The following is a 19,558-nucleotide window of genomic DNA, read 5'->3' as shown; positions in this document are numbered from 1 at the left end:
GGGGCACTGCACTGTATTATTCAATGATAACAATGATGGTATACTATTCCACCTAGGAGGATTAGTATACCATCATTGTTATCAGTGCATCAGTACATCAGTTATGTATACAGTACAGTGCCCCCATTGGGGGGATACTCCCCTTCCTAGTAACCAACAACCCTATGTTACCACTGAGGCAGGACCTGTGAGTTATTGTTCCCATCCTGACACCATGACACCGATTTAAAAAAAACCTCAAAATAAAACAAACATGAGACTTCTTAATACATTAATAACATATTTTTATTTTATTTTATTACAACAGCATATGATGTATTCTTCAAAAAAGTACGTCAAGCATTGACAGTCTCACAAAAAAAGAATAATATTAATAATTAAATGGAATCCAGCTGCCATGGCACCTGTCCTTCAGGAGACATAAAATATGCGGCATACTGATCCCGTACATGGGAGCCCTGCCTGTTCCCACGGACACCAGTCCACTGAGCTCTTTCCAGAGTCTCAGTAACCGGTTCTTCGAAATCGAAGCCATCGCGCTGCCTCACAAAATTGTGCAAGGCGCACGCAGCTTTGACAGCCGTGACGGCATTCTGCATGTTTAACACTATGGGAGTGTGCAGAAGCCGCCACTTATTGGCAAGTATTCCAAAAGTGCATTCAACTACTCGCCGTGCCCGGGTTAGGCGGTAGTTGAATACCCTTCTCTCCTCTGTCAAACTATGCCCCGAATAAGGCCGCAGGAGGTTTGTCCCCAAAGAAAAGGCCTCATCACCCACAAAAACACTTGGTAGTGGAGGGCCATTTGTGCCTGGGAGAGGACGGCATTGTGGTAGGTCAAGATCATCTGATCGCAGCATTTGACCAAAGTTCGAGTTTCCAAAGATGGTTGAGTCCGCGCTGCTCCCATATGACCCAATGTCTATGTAAGTAAAACAGTAGTTTGCATCTGCTACAGCCATCAATACAAAAGAGAAATATTTCTTGTAATTGAAGAATTCACTTCCACTTCTCATGGGCTTCACAATCCTAATGTGCTTCCCATCTATTGCTCCGACACAATTAGGAAAGTTGCAGCGTTGCCAGAATACCTCCGCAATCTGTGCCCATTCCTGTGCAGTAGGTTTCTTGAACACTACCTCCTGGAGAACCTCCCATATAGCAGAGCAGGTGTCACGTATAATATAACTCGCTGTCGACTTGCCTATACGGAAGGCATAATGTAGACTTCCAAGAGACTGTCCAGTTGATAAATATCTACAAAGAAAATAATATATATTATTTTATTTTGTTTTTGACAGTGAAACAGATAAAAGACAAATGGAAGAGCTTTCGTGACGCCTATGCAAGATACATGAGACTGGTAACAAGTAACAGGAGTGGATCGGCGGCATGTCACATCAAAGAATACATTCATGCTAAGGAATTGGAATTCTTGAGACCTTCATTGAGTTTGGCGAGGTAAACTATTATCTGTACTAAGGACAGTGAGCGCAATTGGTATACAAAAGTTATAATAATTCATTTATATTTTCAGGACTGAAAACAGCTGGGAGGAAGCTGCTCCGACCGCCCCTGTCGCGATGGATAACAGCAGCCGAAATTCGTGTGATGAGACACTGGAGGGTCTGGAGCCGGAAAGCCAGTTGGCCAGTTCATCTCAATCTACGCCGGCAACACCTCTGGGAGAGCTGCAGACAACGCCAAGGCCGGTGCCGCGTGTAGCTGCGAGGGGGACCAAAAGAAAAGCTCCGGAATCAGACCCCAATGTGACAATGATGCTACAGATCATGTCAGAAATGAAGGACAGAATGGGTACTAATACTAATACCCCTTCATACGGAAACAAGTCGGCCCAATGTTTGGCGGAGTTAATGGACAGGGTTCCCAAAAGCCTACAAGCCGATATGCTGGCAGGTACCATACGGTACATCAACACATTTATTCCACCTGAAGAACCCTACCTATCCCCAGAACCACCACCACCGTATGGCCCCTATGCTAACCAACACCTGCAACATCTGTCAGCACCAACACTTCGTCACTTCACAGCACCACCTTTTCACAGCCACCTACCTCAACACGCACCACCTTACCCGACTCAGACGCCCACACTTTCTACCCACCCTCAACTACCAACACCACCTTCTGCATACACTTCCTCAACACTCCCTGATCCGCCTTACCTGCATACGCACACTTCGACAATGTCACCTTACAGACGCCCACAGACGACACCTTCTGCCTACCATCCCACGACTTCACAAACATTTCATCTACCTCCACAACCTCCTACTTACCCTTCTCGCACGACATACCCTTCCGATTACACACACCTGCCTACACTCCCACCTTACAATCCTCAACCTACACCAACACCACCACCACCACAACCACCAGCAACACCACCATCACGTTGGCCGCATGGTACAACATCTAGATCTGATTGGTCTAGTTTTGGCAAAGCCATAGACGCTGGCATATCGGTGGATGACCCAGGGGAATCCCCAAGTTTCCAAAAACTGTAATGTTGTGTTATCAGACTCTAGTTCAACTGCAGTCAAATTATTTGTTTTCTATGAGCTACGTTAGCTTAAAGTTTGTTTTTTGACCAAAAAATAAAAAAAAATAAAAATAGGATGAATATAGTTTATAATATACTTCCTAAAAAAATAAAAAAAATTGGACCTTGTAAAACGTGTGTTTTTTAATATTAGATGCATATACAAATATAATATTATTGGGTAATGGATGCAATAGTGTTTGTAGTGTTTGCTTTATGCCTATCACGGAGGCCCTCTCGTCCGAGGACGAGAGGGCCCCCGTGATGGACGAACACTGAACACAGTGCCTCATAGGACGCTGAATGTTCCGCCTGTCACGGAACAGAAGATGTAGATGGCACGTCTTTTTGAAGACACATACGGGCAAGATTCGCAAAGGTAAGGGCACGGTCTGAATGGGTCAGGTCAGGACATGTAATGGGGCACAGTCTGTCATGTAATGGGGCACAGTCTGAATGGGTCAGGTCAGGACATGTAATGGGGCACAGTCTGTCATGTAATGGGGCACATTCTGTTATGTAATGGGGCACAGTCTGTCATGTAATAGGGCACAGTCTGAATGGGTCAGGTCAGGACATGTAATGGGGTCAGGTCAGGACATGTAATGGGGCACAGTCTGTCATGTAATGGGGCACAGTCTGAATGGGTCAGGTCAGGACATGTAATGGGGCACAGTCTGTCATGTAATGGAGCACATTCTGTTATGTAATGGGGCACAGTCTGTCATGTAATGGGGCACATTCTGTCATGTAATGGGGCACAGTCTGAATGGGTCAGGTCAGGACATGTAATGGGGCACAGTCTGTCATGTAATGGGGCACATTCTGTCATGTAATGGGGCACAGTCTGTCATGTAATGGGGCACAGTCTGTCATGTAATGGGGCACAGTCTGAATGGGTCAGGTCAGGACATGTAATGGGGCACAGTCTGTCATGTAATGGGGCACAGTCTGAATGGGTCAGGTCAGGACATGTAATGGGGCACAGTCTGTCATGTAATGGAGCACATTCTGTTATGTAATGGAGCACATTCTGTTATGTAATGGGGCACAGTCTGTCATGTAATGGGGCACATTCTGTCATGTAATGGGGCACAGTCTGAATGGGTCAGGTCAGGACATGTAATGGGGCACAGTCTGTCATGTAATGGGGCACATTCTGTCATGTAATGGGGCACAGTCTGTCATGTAATGGGGCACAGTCTGTCATGTAATGGGGCACAGTCTGAATGGGTCAGGTCAGGACATGTAATGGGGCACAGTCTGTCATGTAATGGGGCACAGTCTGAATGGGTCAGGTCAGGACATGTAATGGGGCACAGTCTGTCATGTAATGGAGCACATTCTGTTATGTAATGGGGCACAGTCTGTCATGTAATGGGGCACATTCTGTCATGTAATGGGGCACAGTCTGAATGGGTCAGGTCAGGACATGTAATGGGGCACAGTCTGTCATGTAATGGAGCACATTCTGTTATGTAATGGGGCACAGTCTGTCATGTAATGGGGCACATTCTGTCATGTAATGGGGCACAGTCTGTCATGTAATGGGGCACAGTCTGTCATGTAATGGTGGCACCGTGATGCGAGTCATGAATAGTAGGAAGGGGGTAGGTAGTTATACGGTGAGTATAGAATTTTGTTATGGGCACTAGAGCATCATTTTGGAACTTTTTACCTCAGTGTGATGATAAGTCGCTCCACAGGGGGTATGGAATTGCGGAAATAGGTGTCCATCCTCTGTAATCTACCGCTGAGCAGTTCTAGCAACTCATCAAAACTGTTAATAAAAATAAAAACGTTTTTTAGTGGACATGGAAAGGTACAATGTCAAAAACAATGAATACAGATAATTTTTACAAACCTTTTCATAGACATTCTGGTGTAGTCCAGGAATTTCTCCTCGTGCTCTCGGAGATCTTTATAAAGGACCCAAAACTGTCCTGTTTCTTCCCGACCGGCAATAACAGGGTGGATCCAATATCTCCGTGCCCTCTTCCTTCTCCTCTGTCCCTGGTATAGCATATACGAGGTGGCAGTGACTGCTGCCATCATACATGCCATCTCATCGTCGTTCATTTTGGAATGGGAAGCACAATGATGACCCGGAAGAGGTATATTCACACAGGAAGAGGAAAATAAAAATCCTAGGATAGCAACAAGTGATGTCAGGGATTATCATTTTTCCTATTGGATTATAAGAAAAAATACGAGGAACAAAAACGTCGGTAAACGCTGTATGCAAACGCGCGCATACGCGCGCATACGCGCATATTCGCGCGACAAAACGCCGAAAAAAACGCTGAAAAAAACGCCTGAAAACGCCGCTATTGCCTACGCCTAGGTGTGAATGCAGCCTTATAGGCAGTACCAGTGGGGAAGCTAGACATTATTTCACCCGGGGCAAGGAATCAGTTTGGTGCCCCCCCCTTATGGGACAAGATTAGGCAGAAGTGAGAAACTCCCAGGCCATAGCTGTTGAGTCAGCTGTCTGTCCCCTCCCCCATGCTCCTCTGTCCTCCCCCTGCTTCTTTGTCCCCCCAGGTGAGCGCTGCGGGGAGGGAGAGGAGGTGAGTGCTGCGGGGAGGGAGAGACAGAGGAGCGGAGGGGGGGGCGGCGCTCCGCTGTCACTGAAGCCAGCCCACTGAGCCATCGGCCCACCGGGAAACTCCCTGTAGTCCCAATGGCCAGTCCATCCCTGCGTGCATAGTGCCCCCTGACCCTCCTATCAGGCCCTGTTCTGAGCTACATTCCTGTCTGCATATTGATGATTCAAAATCCGAACTGTCCGGGTGAATCCCAGACAGGTGGCAACCCTAGTCCCAACTGCAATCCTAGCTAGTGTCTCCCACCCTTCAAAGTCACCAGCACACGACACAAAAGCCTAATGATGAGAATCCATGCTTTTGGACACTTCTTGCTGATGTTGAAAAGGCACAAACTTATGCCCTGTACACACGATCCGAAAATCGCATGACAAATCGTCCGTTTTTTTTTTTGCATGCTAGTCATATATCGAACCTAAAGAGTTTACTAAAGTTACAAAAATTCTCGTACGACAGATTAAAAAATCAGAAGTGATGTCATGTGTTGTGGTGTATTTGTATTGTATTTTCAGACGACAACTGTACTGATTAACCACTTCCTGACGGCCGTACGACTTTATACGGCCGCAGTGTGGATCTTAATTGCCGGGTGGTCGTCTATATACGGCCTCTGGCCTCCAGCCACTGGGGGGGGGAGGCGCGCGTGCCCGCCGCATCACTGAGATGCCGATGCGCTTGCCTGGTGGCCGCGATGTCTGCCAGGCACCCGCGATCGGCGGTTACAGGGACAAGGACGTGGATCTGTGTGTGTAAACACAGAGCTCCACGTCCTGTCAGGGAGAGAGGAGACCGATCTGTGTCCCTTGTACATAGGGACACAGCATCGGTCACCTCCCCCAGTCAATCCCCTCCCCCCACAGTTAGAAACACTATGCAGGGTACACATTTAACCCCTTCCTCACCCCCTAGTGTTAACCCCTTCAATGCCAGTCACATTTATACAGTAATTAGTACATATATATAGCACTGATCGCAGTATAAATGTGAATGGTGCCAAAAATGTGTCAAAAGTATCCGATGTGTCCGCCATAATGTCGCAGTCCCAATAAAAAAAAAAATCGCAGATCGCCGCCATTACTAGTAAAAAAAAAAAATAACAAAAAATAATAATTCTGTCCCCTATTCTGTAGGCGCTATAACTTTTGCGCAAACCAGTCGCTTATTGTGTTTTTTTCTTACCAAAAATATGTAGAAGAATACGTATCAGCCTAGACTAAGAATTTTTTTTTTTTAATTGGGCTATTTATTATAGCAACAAGTAAAAAATATTGAATTGTTTTTCAAAATTGTCGCTCTTTTTTTGTTTTTTAGCGCAAAAAATAAAAACCGCAGAGGTGATCAAATACCACCAAAAGAAAGCGCTACTTGTGGGAAAAAAAGGACGCCAATTTTGTTTGGGAGCCACGTCGCACGACCGCGCAATTGTCAGTTAAAGCGACGCAGTGCCGGAAGCTGAAATTTCACCTGGGCAGGAGGGGGGTATATGTGCCCAGTAAGCAAGTGGTTCAAGTGGTTTGTAAATCCACCCCCCCCCCCCCCCTGAAAGACAACGTCATAATGAGCTAGTATGCTATGCATACTAGCTCATTATGTAATACTCACCTGGGATCGAAGCCCCCCCCGCTGCGTTGCCCGACACAGCGCCGGCCACCGACATGTCTTTACTGGAAAAACTTCTGGGTATCGCAGCTCCGGCGCTGTGATTGGCCGGAGCCACGATGACGTCGCACCCGCACAGGACCCGCCGGTAACGGCACAGTCACTGAAAGCAGTGGCACATACACAAGAAAGAAGAGAAGGTGCGCCAATCTAAGTGCAGTAACACTGAAAGTTTAATAGGGATATGAATAACATTCAGCCAAATGGCTACTCACATGATATGAGAAGTAAGAGGCATATATATATAAGGCAATCTGGTCCAGGGTCACTAGAAAGTCCAGATGGATATGGCAACGATCAACATCCACAACGGAATCCTCGGCAAGCAGGGGAGCTAGTGATGGTGAGGTGTGAACTACCGCCCTGAGAGACCACAAAGGAACAGGAGCCGCTGCTCGAGCCGGCGTGCGCCTCAGCATGGAGCTAAACGCAGCGTCGTCGGACCGGAAGTGACGTGTAGCACGGAACAGACCAATGGTACATACACGCAGGCCCGTCGCTACAGGACAGGCAAAACAAACAATTGCTTGGGGCCCCGAGCTGGCCTTGGGCCCCCAACTTCCCCTTCCCAGGCTGTAGCGTGGCCGAGTTCCTCTTCCTTTCACCTGGAGTCCTGTCAGTCTGGCCAGGTACCGCATGTGGTACAGGAGATTCAGTTTCCTGTTCCCGGCCGGAATGACAGGAAGTGCACACTGGGTGCTCACTTCCTGTCAGTCTGGCTGGGAAGACAGGAAACTGAATCTCCTGTACCGCATGATACCCGGCCCGGGCATTATCTCATAGGGGACTGGGGAAGAGGAGCTCGGCCACGCTACAGTGGCAGCCTACAGGGAAGAAGGGGAGGTAAGAATAGAAAAAAAAATTAGTGTAGCGTTAACGTAGGCTTTCCATCTTGGGTGGGGGGGTTGCTTGGGGCCCCCAAATTCCTTCAGTGCGCATGTGCCGATTACATCAGCACATGCAAATACAGGGGATATCTCCTAAACCGTCCGGATTTAGAAGATATCAAGGGTAGTAACCCTATAAGCCTTATCATAGGCTTACCTGTAGCATATAGTGTGTTGTAAGGGTTTACAACCACTTTAAATGAAAATCGTACGATCTGGTATTGTACGAGAAATTTTTTCGTGCATGTCCTACTATACAATAATAATAATATCGGATGAACTGTCATGATCGGCTCTTGAAAGCTCTGTACTAACGATCAGATTATCGTACGATCGCATTGAAAGCGGTATTTTCCGTCCGATTTTGGGATCGTGTGTACGGCCTATGAGCATGGTCAGAAAGGGGTTAAAGCAAGTTACCTTAAAGCAGCGTGAACAATTATACCAGCAGCATTGTTTCTGTAGCTCATGAGCCCTGACTTAATTGTTTAATTCAGCCTTTTACATAGAAAGAGCAGAAAGCGAGCATTGTTGACCTGCTGTGCCAAGCGGTCAGGTTAGTAATTAAACCATTGTGTTTAGACATGCATTCTATTGGATCAGCAGGGGAAAGTCTTATGAATGTTCGAAAGGTTTAGGATTTAAAATGGAAAAAAATCCCCTGTCGCCTGGCAGCCATGGAGTTAATTGTGAACAAGCTCAGAGGGTGCTTGATCCAGGTGTTCACTATATACCTGAAGGGGGGGGTCACTGCACAGGTCAGGATCTCAGTTACACATAGACCACCCTACACTCTGGCTTGCTAGCTGGAATCTCAATGGGAACAGCTAGTCATTATAAGCCCTTCGCAGCCGAGCTTCCACCCCACACACTGTGCTGAAAGTCAGATACAAAGCAAGCGTGGAAATGATATTAATGGAAATAAAATTTTACAGAATCCCTCACCTAATGGGAAGACACGTTTCCCAAAGGCACGGATATTGTTGGTGAATGACGATGAAAGGGTTAATTAACATTCCTCCAACTGCACAGCCTTGTGTCATTAATCCCTCCACAAGTGCCATGGAGAACCTGTGGCTGATGAGGAACCACAAGTCCCAGCAAAGCCCTCCTGTGGTTCCTGAACAGCAGAGCAAGCTGTCAATCAAAGCATCACTCAGACTCCTTCGGCAAGGACATCCTTAGATGTTGACTTGTTGGAGATTCCAGTCCATTTGTTGAAACAACACAGGATATTTGGGGCAATAAAGTGTAGAGCATGGAGATGGACTGTCAAGAGCAGATAAGTAGAAGACTTACCTGCAACACCTTGCCCATTGCCAGTCAATGCTTCTCTTTGTAGGAGAAGAAAGGATATCAAGGTAGGAGGTGAAGCCCCCTTGTGCGGTGGGATTTTCTAGCTTTCATTGATGGCTTGCCCCCTGGGGTCACTCACCAAGGACTTGGTGCATGTGTGGCAGCGCTTAGTTCCTTCGCTCTCCTGCAGTGAGTCGTCTATCTGCTGCATCCTCATTGAGCACCCAGCGAAGGGAAAAGCAATTTGCTTCAGCCCAATGACAGTCCTCATTCCTGTAGTAAGACCACCCATCATGCATTATTCATGATCCAGATCTCAGGGGCTCCACATCCAAAGCTTAGCCAGACAGAAAGCAGTTAGCTGCTGCAAGGTGGATATTTTCATCTCACTCTCTCTGCATTATAAGAGAAGAGTCAGGCGGAATCTCAATCAGTGCCTTGGGGAAGGAGGGGGCTTTCAAAGGACAGCTCTGCAGGGCTGACAAGGTGATCACACTTGTTGCTCTACCCAGTGAGAATTCACTTGACGGAAAGTTGGAACACAGAATCGGGTGAAATTACTGACATCGGTAAAAAGTTGTCCATACACAGTTAGATTTTCCTTCGGTCGTTCGTAGAAAAATTGTTCACATTCTTTCTTGCCATCATTGCATCAACTACAGTAAATCCTTGGTTTGAGAGCGTTTTGCAAGACAAGCTACATTTTTTTTTTGCCTTGCTATACAAGCAATGTCTTGATATAAGAGTAGCGTCATGTCACAACTGAGTATAAAAAAAGGAAAGGCGCCTCTAAGGCCCCATACACACGAGGGGACATGTCCGATGAAAACGGTCCATGGACCGTTTTCATCAGACATGTCCGCTCTGAGATTTCTGTCTGATGGTTGTACACACCATCAAACAGAAATCCGCGCGGACAGGATACGCGGTGACGTGCGCGACCCTGGAAGGTAAATGCTTCCACGCATGCGTCGAATCACTTTGACGCATGCGAGGGCTTTCGGCCGAGCGGACATGTCCGGTGAGTCGTACAGACGACCGAACATGTCCGACGGACAGGCTTCCAGCGGACATGTTTCTTAGCACGCTAAAGCCCCGTACACACGGTCAGACTTTTGCCCAACCAACTTCAAAATCCGTAACTTTTCGCCTTTGTCCAAACGTGTGTACGTTCCATCGGACCAACTTTTTTGAGTTTCATCGGACAAAAAGTTGGGTCTGCGAACGGACCAACTTTCCGGCAACAAAAGTCCGATGGTGCCTTGTCCGACCGTGTGTACAGCACAAAGTACAAATGCGCATGCTCAGAACCAATGTTAAACTCAACCAACAATAGCAGAAGTTAATCAAAGGGTGGCGGTAAAGAGCAAAAAAACCATGTGATGTTAGGAAAGTGTTAGAAAATTTTGCAGAAAAGTCCGAGCGTGTGTATGCTATGGGTGTGATCGGACAAATCAATTAGGACAAAAATCCAAGGGAAATTTTGTTGGATGTCCGACCGTGTGTACGAACCTTAAGAAACATTTGTCTGTTAGAAACCTGTCCGATCCGCCGGACAATTGTCCGGTCAGCCGTACACACGACCGAACATGTCTGCGGAAACTGGTCCGACGGACCAGTTTCAGCGGACATGTTCGGTCGTGTGTACGAGGCCTTAGTGTAGCAATATGGTTACATTTAATGAAGGTACAACATTTAATAACTCACATGGTTGATGATTAAAACAGGCACATCTATATATGCAGGCATCCGGGGTAAAGCCATAGGTGTGTGCCCAGGCACACCCTAATCACTCTGTGCAGCATAGATTTCCCCTACTGCCTTAGCCCCCTCCCCCTTCCTCCTGCACCACTGCTGGCTTCCCTCCTCTCCCGGCAGCTGTTGCTGCAGGGATGTTTTAGGGTGAATGGGGGAAGGGGACGGTAAATATGTCATTTACTGACCACTTCACTGTTTGAATGAACACAGTGAGCGATTGGTAGTGTGTGTTTGAGCTTTGGGGTGCACACTCTAATGCAATAGGCTGCGCACACCTATGGGGTAAAGCTGTCCACATAGACCATCCTCCGCAACACCATCAACGTCGTCCCGTCCACGATGCGCTCCACGAGCTCTTCAAGTCTCGCTTTTAGATCGCTCTACTGCAGGGTAGTCTTCACAGTCGCAATTGCAGACTGACAGCGGTAGGAGCCGGTGGTGCGGGGGATGGTCTATGTGGCAGCTTTACCTCGGATGTCTGCATACTTAGATTAGCTGTAACCATATTGCTACACTTAGAGGCGCCTCTCTTCTCTTTTATACTCTGTAGCTCCTGCTGGATTTTGCTTCTAATTCCCGTGTGGAGGCTTCCATTTGTGGATGGACATTTTATAGTTACACAACCTATCACATTGTTATAATCTTTTATATGGACTATAAACTGAAGGATTTATGAAAAAATGGTTGTGGAACGAATCATCTGAGTTTCCATTATTTCTTATGGGAAAATTTGCTTTGATATACAAGTGCTTTGGATTACAAGCATGCTTCCGGAACGAATTATGCTCGCAATCCAAGGTTTTACTGTGTTTGCATTTGAAAGCACGTAAAAATTCATCCAGACATTTAAAACTGGCCATAGATGAGTCCATATAACCAACAGGTTTAAAACGTGAAAAATTGAGCCGATTCCCCAATTACACATCCGAGGTGAATCCTCCCCACTGTGTCTTCATAGATCGACTTCTGTTGAACCACACTGCCCACACATGGATTGAAATTCGGCCAGTTCCTACTCAATTGGTCCGCTTGTTGTCACCTTAAAGCGGAGTTCCAGGCTTTTTAGGTTTATTAAAAGTCAGCAGCTACAAAAACAGACACTCACCTGTTCCACGGTCCAGAGATGCGGCCGCCCGGAGCGTCGCTCCTCCCCCCTCCTCTCCACCGGCGCTGTCATAGCCACTGTGGGCACCCGGCCGTGACAGCTTTCGGCTTCACGGCCAGGCACGCACTGCGCATGCGCGAGTCACGCTGCACTCTCTGAGTGGACAGACAATCTTCTGGGACCTGTCACATGCCTCAGAAGATCCCCTAGATGGAGGGGTCATCTAGGTGGAGAGGAGGAGTAGCCTAGGCGGCCCGAAGGAGGAAGTGGGACAGGAAGTCCCACTCCCCCCCCCCCCCCAAAGAAATGACATGCCAAATCTGGCATGTAAGGGGGCGAGGAGTGCTTAAAGCGGAAGTTCCACTTTTGGGTGGACCTCCGCTTTAAGGCTAGGTTCTCACTGGTGCGATGTGGCAACCCCAGCGATTCCTGTGCGGGCACCGCATCAGAATCAGCTCTGTGAACCGCTACGGGTATCAATATAAAGTTGATGACACCCCCAAATAGGTTCGCAGAACGCAGTGCAAACTGTGGAATCGGATGGAATCGGGTCTGAACACCCATGTGATTTGATTCCAGTGCGGACAAACAAAAGGGTCCTGCACCATTTCGAAGCGAATGCGATTTCAACCATACAAACTGTGATGTGAACAGGAATGCGGTGCGAATCGCATGCGATGTCTGCAATAGCATTCGTGTGAGCCCAGCTTAATACAGATTTTATTTACAACATGTATGATTTTTCCTGAACAAAAACCATATTCCCATATTCTCATTTCATCTGTTTGAGGAAAAAAAATCAATCCTGCTCTTTCAAATTTTCTCATCACTATAGTCAAAAACGAATGTTGATTTGACTCAACTAATTAGAAAATGAAACAAATATTTAAAATATGAAAATATTCAAATGAAATTCTACTGATGTGGCCTTAAGCCTCATAGGCTGGATTCACACCTATGCATTTTTAGTGCTTTTTGCATTTTGAAGATTTGTACTACAATCCATTTAACATGGTTTCCAATGGAACACGTTCTGTGGTGCAAATCTGCAAAATGCAAAAAGCACTAAAAATGCATAGGTGTGAATCCAGCCGTACACACGATCGGATTTTCTGCGGACGAAGCATCGGACTTTTGTTCGAAGGGCGTTGGCCAGGAAATTGTATTGCATAAAAACGGCAACAAACACGAAACTACATGTTTTTTCAGCTCTTAAGCACCACCCTTTGGGCAACTTCTGCTAATGTTGTGTTATGGTGAGCATTGCTTCTGAGCATGCGTGTTTGTACTTTTGAGTTTTGTCCGATGGACTTGTGTACACACGATCGGATAATCCGACATCACACATTTGTTGGCGGACAATTTTAACCACTTCCCGCCCGGTCCATAGGGGATTTACGTCCAGGAAGTGGTTACACAATCCTGACTGGACGTCCATGGACGTCCTGCAGGATTTCATGCCGCGCGCGCCCGTGGGGGCGCGCAGCGCGGCGATCGGTGATGCGGGGTGTCAGTCTGACACCCTGCATCTCCGATCTCGGTAAAGAGCCTCCGGCGGAGGCTCTTTACCACGTGATCAGCCGTGTCCAATCACGGCTGATCACGATGTAAACAGGAAGAGCCGTTGATGGCTCTTCCTCACTCGCATCTGACAGACGCGAGTATAGGAGAGCCGATCGGCGGCTCTCCTGACAGGGGGGGTTCGCGCTGATTGTTTATCAGCGCAGCCCCCCTCGGATCGCCACACTGGACCACCAGGGAAGCCCACACTGGACCACCAGGGAAGGGCAAAAAAAAAAGAAGGGGGCAACAACAACAAAAAGAAAGTCAGTGGAAATTTTTTTAAAAAAAGCAGTAAAAAATAAAAAAGATGCCAATCAGTGCCCACAAATGGGCACTGACTGGCAACATGGATAAATCAGTGCTGCCCCACAGTGTCCATCAATGCCACCCCACAGTGTCCATCAGTGCCACCCCACAGTGCCCATCCATGCCCAGTGCCCACCTATCAGTGCCCATCTGTGCCACCCATAAGTATCCATCAGTGCCGCCCATGAGTGCCCATCTGTGCCGCCCATGAGTGCCCATCTGTGCCGCCCATGAGTGCCCATCTGTGCCGCCCATGAGTGCCCATCAGTGCCGCCTATGAGTGCCCATCAGTGCCGCCTATGAGTGCCCATCAGTGCCGCATACCAGCGCCGCCAATAAGTGCCACCTCATCTGTGCCCATCAGTGCCATCTCATCGGTGCCCATCAGTGCCGCCATATCAGTGCCTGTAATTGAAAGAGAAAACTTACTTATTTACAAAAAAAATTACAGAAAAAAATAAAAACGTCTTTTTTTTTTCAAAATTTTCAGTCTTTTTTTAGTTGTTGCGCAAAAAAAAAAATCGCAGAGGTGATCAAATACCACCAAAAGAAAGCTCTATTTGTGGGGAAAAAAGGACGCCAATTTTGTTTGGGTACAGTGTTGTATGACCGCGCAATTGCCATTCAAAGTGCGACAGTGCTGAAAGCTGAAAATTGGCTTGGGCGGGAAGGTGCGTAAGTGCCTGGTATGGAAGTGGTTAAAGCATGTTATCCCACATTTGTCCACTGAAAATCCGACAACAATTGTCCGATGGAGCATAAAAATGGTTGGATTCTCTTACAACAGCCTGCCATCACACAATACCCGTCGGATAATCCGATCGTGTGTAGGAGGCTTAAGACCCTTGTTCACATTCCAAGTCATACCCTATTGCCAGCAATTGCACTGTTTAAATCGGTGTGACGCCGATTTGAAAAGTAGTTCCTGCATTACCTTTAGCGATTTTGGGTGCAACTTGCATACACATCTGTGCATGGAGCCATGGGCGTCCGCTGACATTTTTTCAGGGGGGGGGGGGGCGCTTCCGCAGCGGCAATACACAGTCGCATTTAACGCTTTCTTCAAACGCTAGCAGGGGTTAAAAGCACCCTGCTAGCGGCCAAATAGCGCAGCTAAAACGATGGTAAAGCGCCGCTTTACCGATAACGCAGCCAGCTGGCAGTGTGAAATAGCTCTTGAGATAATTCAGCTTCACTCCATGCCCATATAAATATAGCCTAGAGAATGTATGGACCCCCCTTCAGCACAGACCCCTCCATTCAGCACAGATGGACCCCCCCTTTAGCACAACCCCCCCATTCAGCACAAACCCCCCCTTTAGCACAGACGGACCCCCCCCCCCCCCCATCCCATTCAGTACCTCAGATCAGCCATCAACACGGCATGGGCACAGCAGGTTCCCTGTGTACACATAAACACTGGAGGGGGAGGTGGCTTCACTCTGCTCGCTGTGTCTGTGTGACATCCGGCCCGGGACTGCTCAGACAGCCCACAGCCGCGAGACTCTTCAACACCTTCTCGATTTTCTAGGGGGGATCAATTGCCCCCCCTTGCCCTATGGAGCGGACGCCCATGCATGGAGCCGCATAGCTGTTTCCAAGTTGCACCTAAAGTCGCAACTAACATGCAGCTTTGAAATTGTGCCATTTCAGATTAAGTGGCACGGTTTCAAAGCAGCAGTCAATGTGAACGAGGGCTTAAATATCTTTTTAAAGTTAAATAAAAACTTTATTGAAAGGAACCTTGAACTGCATTTGCTGATTTCTTCTTCTGGAAATGCTAGTTTAACTGGCTGTTAGGCTATTCCAATGGCTTTGGTGCTTTCCAAGGCACTGACTTGGAACAAACCTGCAGATCAGAAGTTGTGACTTTCTAATTTGCGTGCTTGTTCAGCATCAGTGACTCCGAATGTATTATAAGTAGAGACAGGCAGCTAGTATTGTTAGGACTCGGAGGAGATCAGCACTGGCATCTTGGATCTGAAAAATTATAATGCTAACAGGATTTTATGTTATCACTCATGTTGTACAAACATCCTTTTTTCCCACAAATAGAACTTTCTTTTGGTGGTATTTGATCACCTATGCGATTTATTTTTTATTTTTTTGCGCTATAAACTAAAAAAGACAGACAATTTTGGAAAAAAAAAACGATATTCTTTACTTTTAGCTATAATAAATACCCCCCCCCCCCCCCGAAAAACTGACTGGAGGAGGAGAAAGATCGCTGTTCCTGATCACTAGGAACAGCAGATCTCCCTCTACTCCCCTGTCAGAACGGGGATCTGTTTGTTTATATTGATAGATCACCATTCTGGCTCTCTATGGAGCGACAGCAGGTGGCCGGTCGGACATCGCAGGCGTCGGCCACGCACATCGGCTCCCCCACCTTGCAGCGTACTGAACCCCCAAGATTACCACTTTTTGAAAAGTAGACCCCCCAAGATGAGCTAATTTTTTTGCCACAATGTTTTGGAAATGAAGAAACCTGCTGGTATTAAAGTGGATGTAAGCCCGAATTTTTTTATTTATTTTTTGCTGTCACAATGTGGAGTAAAAGATTTCCTATCATCTGTGCCCAGTCTTGCCACACAGAGTTAATCCAGCTTTGAGCAATCCTCTTTTATTGTTCAGTGAGATAAAACGGACTTACAGAGAAAAATCTTAGTCCGTTCCGCCCCCTTGCTGTGAATTTACATATCTCATGCACTAGCCTGGAGACAGGCATTATTTTTTAATTCCCACCCCCACTTCTTTTCTGAAGTCATGTAGTTACTTTTCTGGATTTTGACTGGATGTTAGTGATCATAGCAGAATTCAGTGTAAGTAATACACAGGACAAAATGCATGTTGACAAGGGGAGTGTAGAGGAGGGTGGAGAGTCTACTGACATCACGACTCCACCCACCGAGCTCCAGACAACAAATCCACCCACAGAATCTGCAGTTTTTCAGTTCTTATAACAGTCAGAGGGGAGGCATATGACAGGTAAGGATACATACAGGAGGCATCTATATCCTTCTAGATCAGCACTATGGCAGTAGTTTAGAAAGAATGAGAGTGGGTTTACATTCACTTTAAGGTGGTTAAAACACAAAGCTTGCAAACGTGGAGCTCCTCTTTAGATACATTAAAGGCTCTTTCAGAAAAATGAAAAGTCAGCAGCAAATACTGTAGCTGCTGACTTTTAATATTAGGACACTTACCTGTCCAGGATAGGGTTGCCACCTCATCCCTTTAAAACTGAACACACATTAACCACTTAAGGACCGCCTCCTGCACATTTACGTCGACAGAATGGCACGGCTGGGCACATGCACGTATAGGTACGTCCTGTGCTAATACCCAGCTGTCCGTGTCCGCTGGAGTCCCGCGATCGGTCCCCGGGACTGAAGAACGGGGAGAGCCGTGTGTAAACACAGCTTCCCCGTTCTTCACTGTGGCGGCGTCATCGATCGTGTGATCCCTTTTATAGGGGGACACAATCGATGACGTCACACCTACAGCCACACCCCACTACAGTTGTAAACACACATGAGGTCACACATAACCCCATCAGTGCCCCCTGTGGTTAACTCCCAAACTGCAATCGTCATTTTCACAGTAAACAATGCATTTTTTGCTGTGAAAATGACAATGGTCCCAAAAATGTGTCGAAATTGTCCGAAGTGTCCGCCATAATGTCGCAGTCATGAAAAAAATCGCTCATCGCCGCCATTAGTAGTAAAAAAAAAAAATTATTAAAAATGCAATAAAACTATCCCCTATTTTGTAAACGCTATAAATTTTGCGCAAACCAACCGATAAACGCTTATTGCGTTTTTTTTTATTTTTTTACCAAAAATATGTAGAAAAATACGTATCGGCATAAACTGAGGAAAAAAAATGTTTTTTTTTTTTTATATTTTTGGGGGATATTTATTATAGCAAAAAGTAAAAAATATTGAATTTTTTTTCAAAATTGGCGCTCTATTTTTGTTTATAGCGCAAAAAATAAAAAACGCAGAGGTGATCAAATACCACCAAAATAAAGCTCTATTTGTGGGGAAAAAAGGATGCCAATTTTGTTTGGGAGCCACGTCGCACGACCGCGCAATTGTCTGTTAAAGCGACGCAGTGCCGAATCGCAAAACCTGGCCGGGTTGGGTCCTTTAGCTGCCCGGGTCTTAAGTGGTTAATTACACAGGTTCTGTGGCTGATTAAGGTGGTAATTAAACTCACTTGGTGCCTTATCTGCATTAAATTAGCCTCAGAACCTGTGTAATTCATATGTGTTTGGTTTTAAAGGGATGAGGTGGCAACTCTAGTCCAGGAATCCAGCCGATTTTTCAATCGACTCTTGGGTGCTGCCACCGCCATCTCAGGTAAGAAACCGGCAGTGAAACCTTGTGGCTTCTCAGCTGGCTGCCTACTGCGCATGCGTGAAGCGTACTGCACTTTGTGAATGGCCTGGTAGCAGAGGAAGAAGGCGGGGGGTCTAAACTCCCAGCTGAGGTTGCCATGGCAAAGTCAGCCGGATATGGGAGTGGGTAGCTGTGAAAACCAGGTACCGGCTCCCCCAAAAGGTTCCAAATGTGGCAGCGGAGGGGGAGGAGGCAAATAAGTGGAGCTTCCCTTTTTTTGGGTGGAGCTCCACATTAATGTATAGATCATACACAGAGGGAGGAGGAGATGAAGGAGTTAATGTACAGGGCGCATACAGTGGGAGCATGAAAGATGAAGGGGTTAATATACAGGTCACCCAGAGATAAGATGTAGAGGAGGGGGAAATGAAAGGGTTAACACCGGTTCCACAATAACAATTCCACATTGGCTGCAGCAGATGAATGAATAATGGTTTTCCAGCAGGACCATTGACAGAAGCCGCTCTAATGAGTCTTCTGTTAGCCCTCGTTCACATAGAATGCGGCTTTGAAATTGTGCGAATTCATCTGAAATCGCACAATTCCTGTGACAACTCAAACATTTACTAAATGACACATTTTCCAAGATTACAGTGTATGTCCTCGGGAAATAAACACATATTCAGTACATCTCTGCAATACATGCTAATTTCATGTTTTATACTATATACAAATACTGCAAGCTGTTATGGATATCTCTGGATGAGACACTGAGAAGAAAACTTGGTATGCAATAGAACTGAACAGAGACACAGGATGCAGCCTCTGTGTTTTAACAGATCTGTTCCAACAAAGTTTTTAATACATTCTATTTTATACATGAGATGAGATAAGAAAAAGGACTAGGAGGAGTAGGAGCACCGCAGTGTTGCCAACCGTCCGGGTTTTTATGGACAGTTCGTAAAAACGGACACTTTTTTCCCCCGTTCGTAAATGTCCGTGGTTGCCCGGAATGTGCCAGTAAAAATAGCCAAGATCGGTTTGGCTTGGAACTGCGCATGGAGATTGGAGGCAGGGGGTGATGGTGAATGCGGTGAATGCATTGTCCATCAATGTGAAACGCGTCAGCTCTATTACCCCACTGTTTGCTGTTTTTTTGCTCTTGTAGTGTTTTTATTTACTGATATGCAATTAGCGGACCTCCAGCTGTTGCAAAACTACAAGTCCCATCATGCTTCTGCCTCTGAGTGTTATGCTTGTGGCTGTCAGAGTCTGGCTATGCCTCATGGGATTTGTAGTTCTGCAACATCTGGAGGTCCGCTAATTGCATATCCCCATACTAGAATAAAAGGCACAACTTTTTACTTTTACATTTTACTGGAGTGCGGCTGTCCATAAATTTTCTTCTTTCATCGGTGCCACCGCAGAGGGGGATGGGAGGCAGGGGGTGATTGGAGGCAGGAGGTGTTGGT

At 46.6% G+C, this 19,558-nt stretch overlaps 2 protein-coding genes across 16 annotated transcripts in view; both read right to left on the bottom strand.

The window, feature by feature from the left end:
- Positions 1-9,392, bottom strand: part of PROM1 (prominin 1) — a 306,658-nt gene extending 297,266 nt beyond the window's left edge. For 9 of the 15 annotated variants that reach the window (XR_005746346.1, XR_005746354.1, XR_005746356.1 and 6 more), the window contains exon 1: positions 9,015-9,391. The gene's annotated coding sequence lies outside the window, so the exon portion shown is untranslated. Of the gene's footprint in view, positions 1-9,014 lie in introns of all 15 variants that reach the window. The other 6 variants (XR_005746349.1, XR_005746350.1, XR_005746352.1 and 3 more) reach the window with 4 other exon arrangements.
- LOC120924330 (protein ALP1-like) lies at positions 268-4,826 on the bottom strand. The gene is made up of 3 exons (XM_040335218.1): positions 4,428-4,826; positions 4,242-4,343; positions 268-1,257 (listed from the first exon to the last, which is right to left on the bottom strand). Exons 1-3 carry the CDS (start codon positions 4,640-4,642, stop codon positions 378-380), a joined length of 1,197 nt encoding a protein of 398 aa, XP_040191152.1. The 5' UTR covers positions 4,643-4,826; the 3' UTR covers positions 268-377.
- Positions 9,393-19,558: the final 10,166 nt, after the last annotated feature.

The sequence above is a fragment of the Rana temporaria genome, chromosome 1, assembly GCF_905171775.1.
Source record: "Rana temporaria chromosome 1, aRanTem1.1, whole genome shotgun sequence".
NCBI classification, from domain to species: Eukaryota; Metazoa; Chordata; class Amphibia; order Anura; family Ranidae; genus Rana; species Rana temporaria.
Note: the sequence above shows the minus strand (reverse complement) of the source record. Positions and strands in the feature narration are given on the sequence as shown.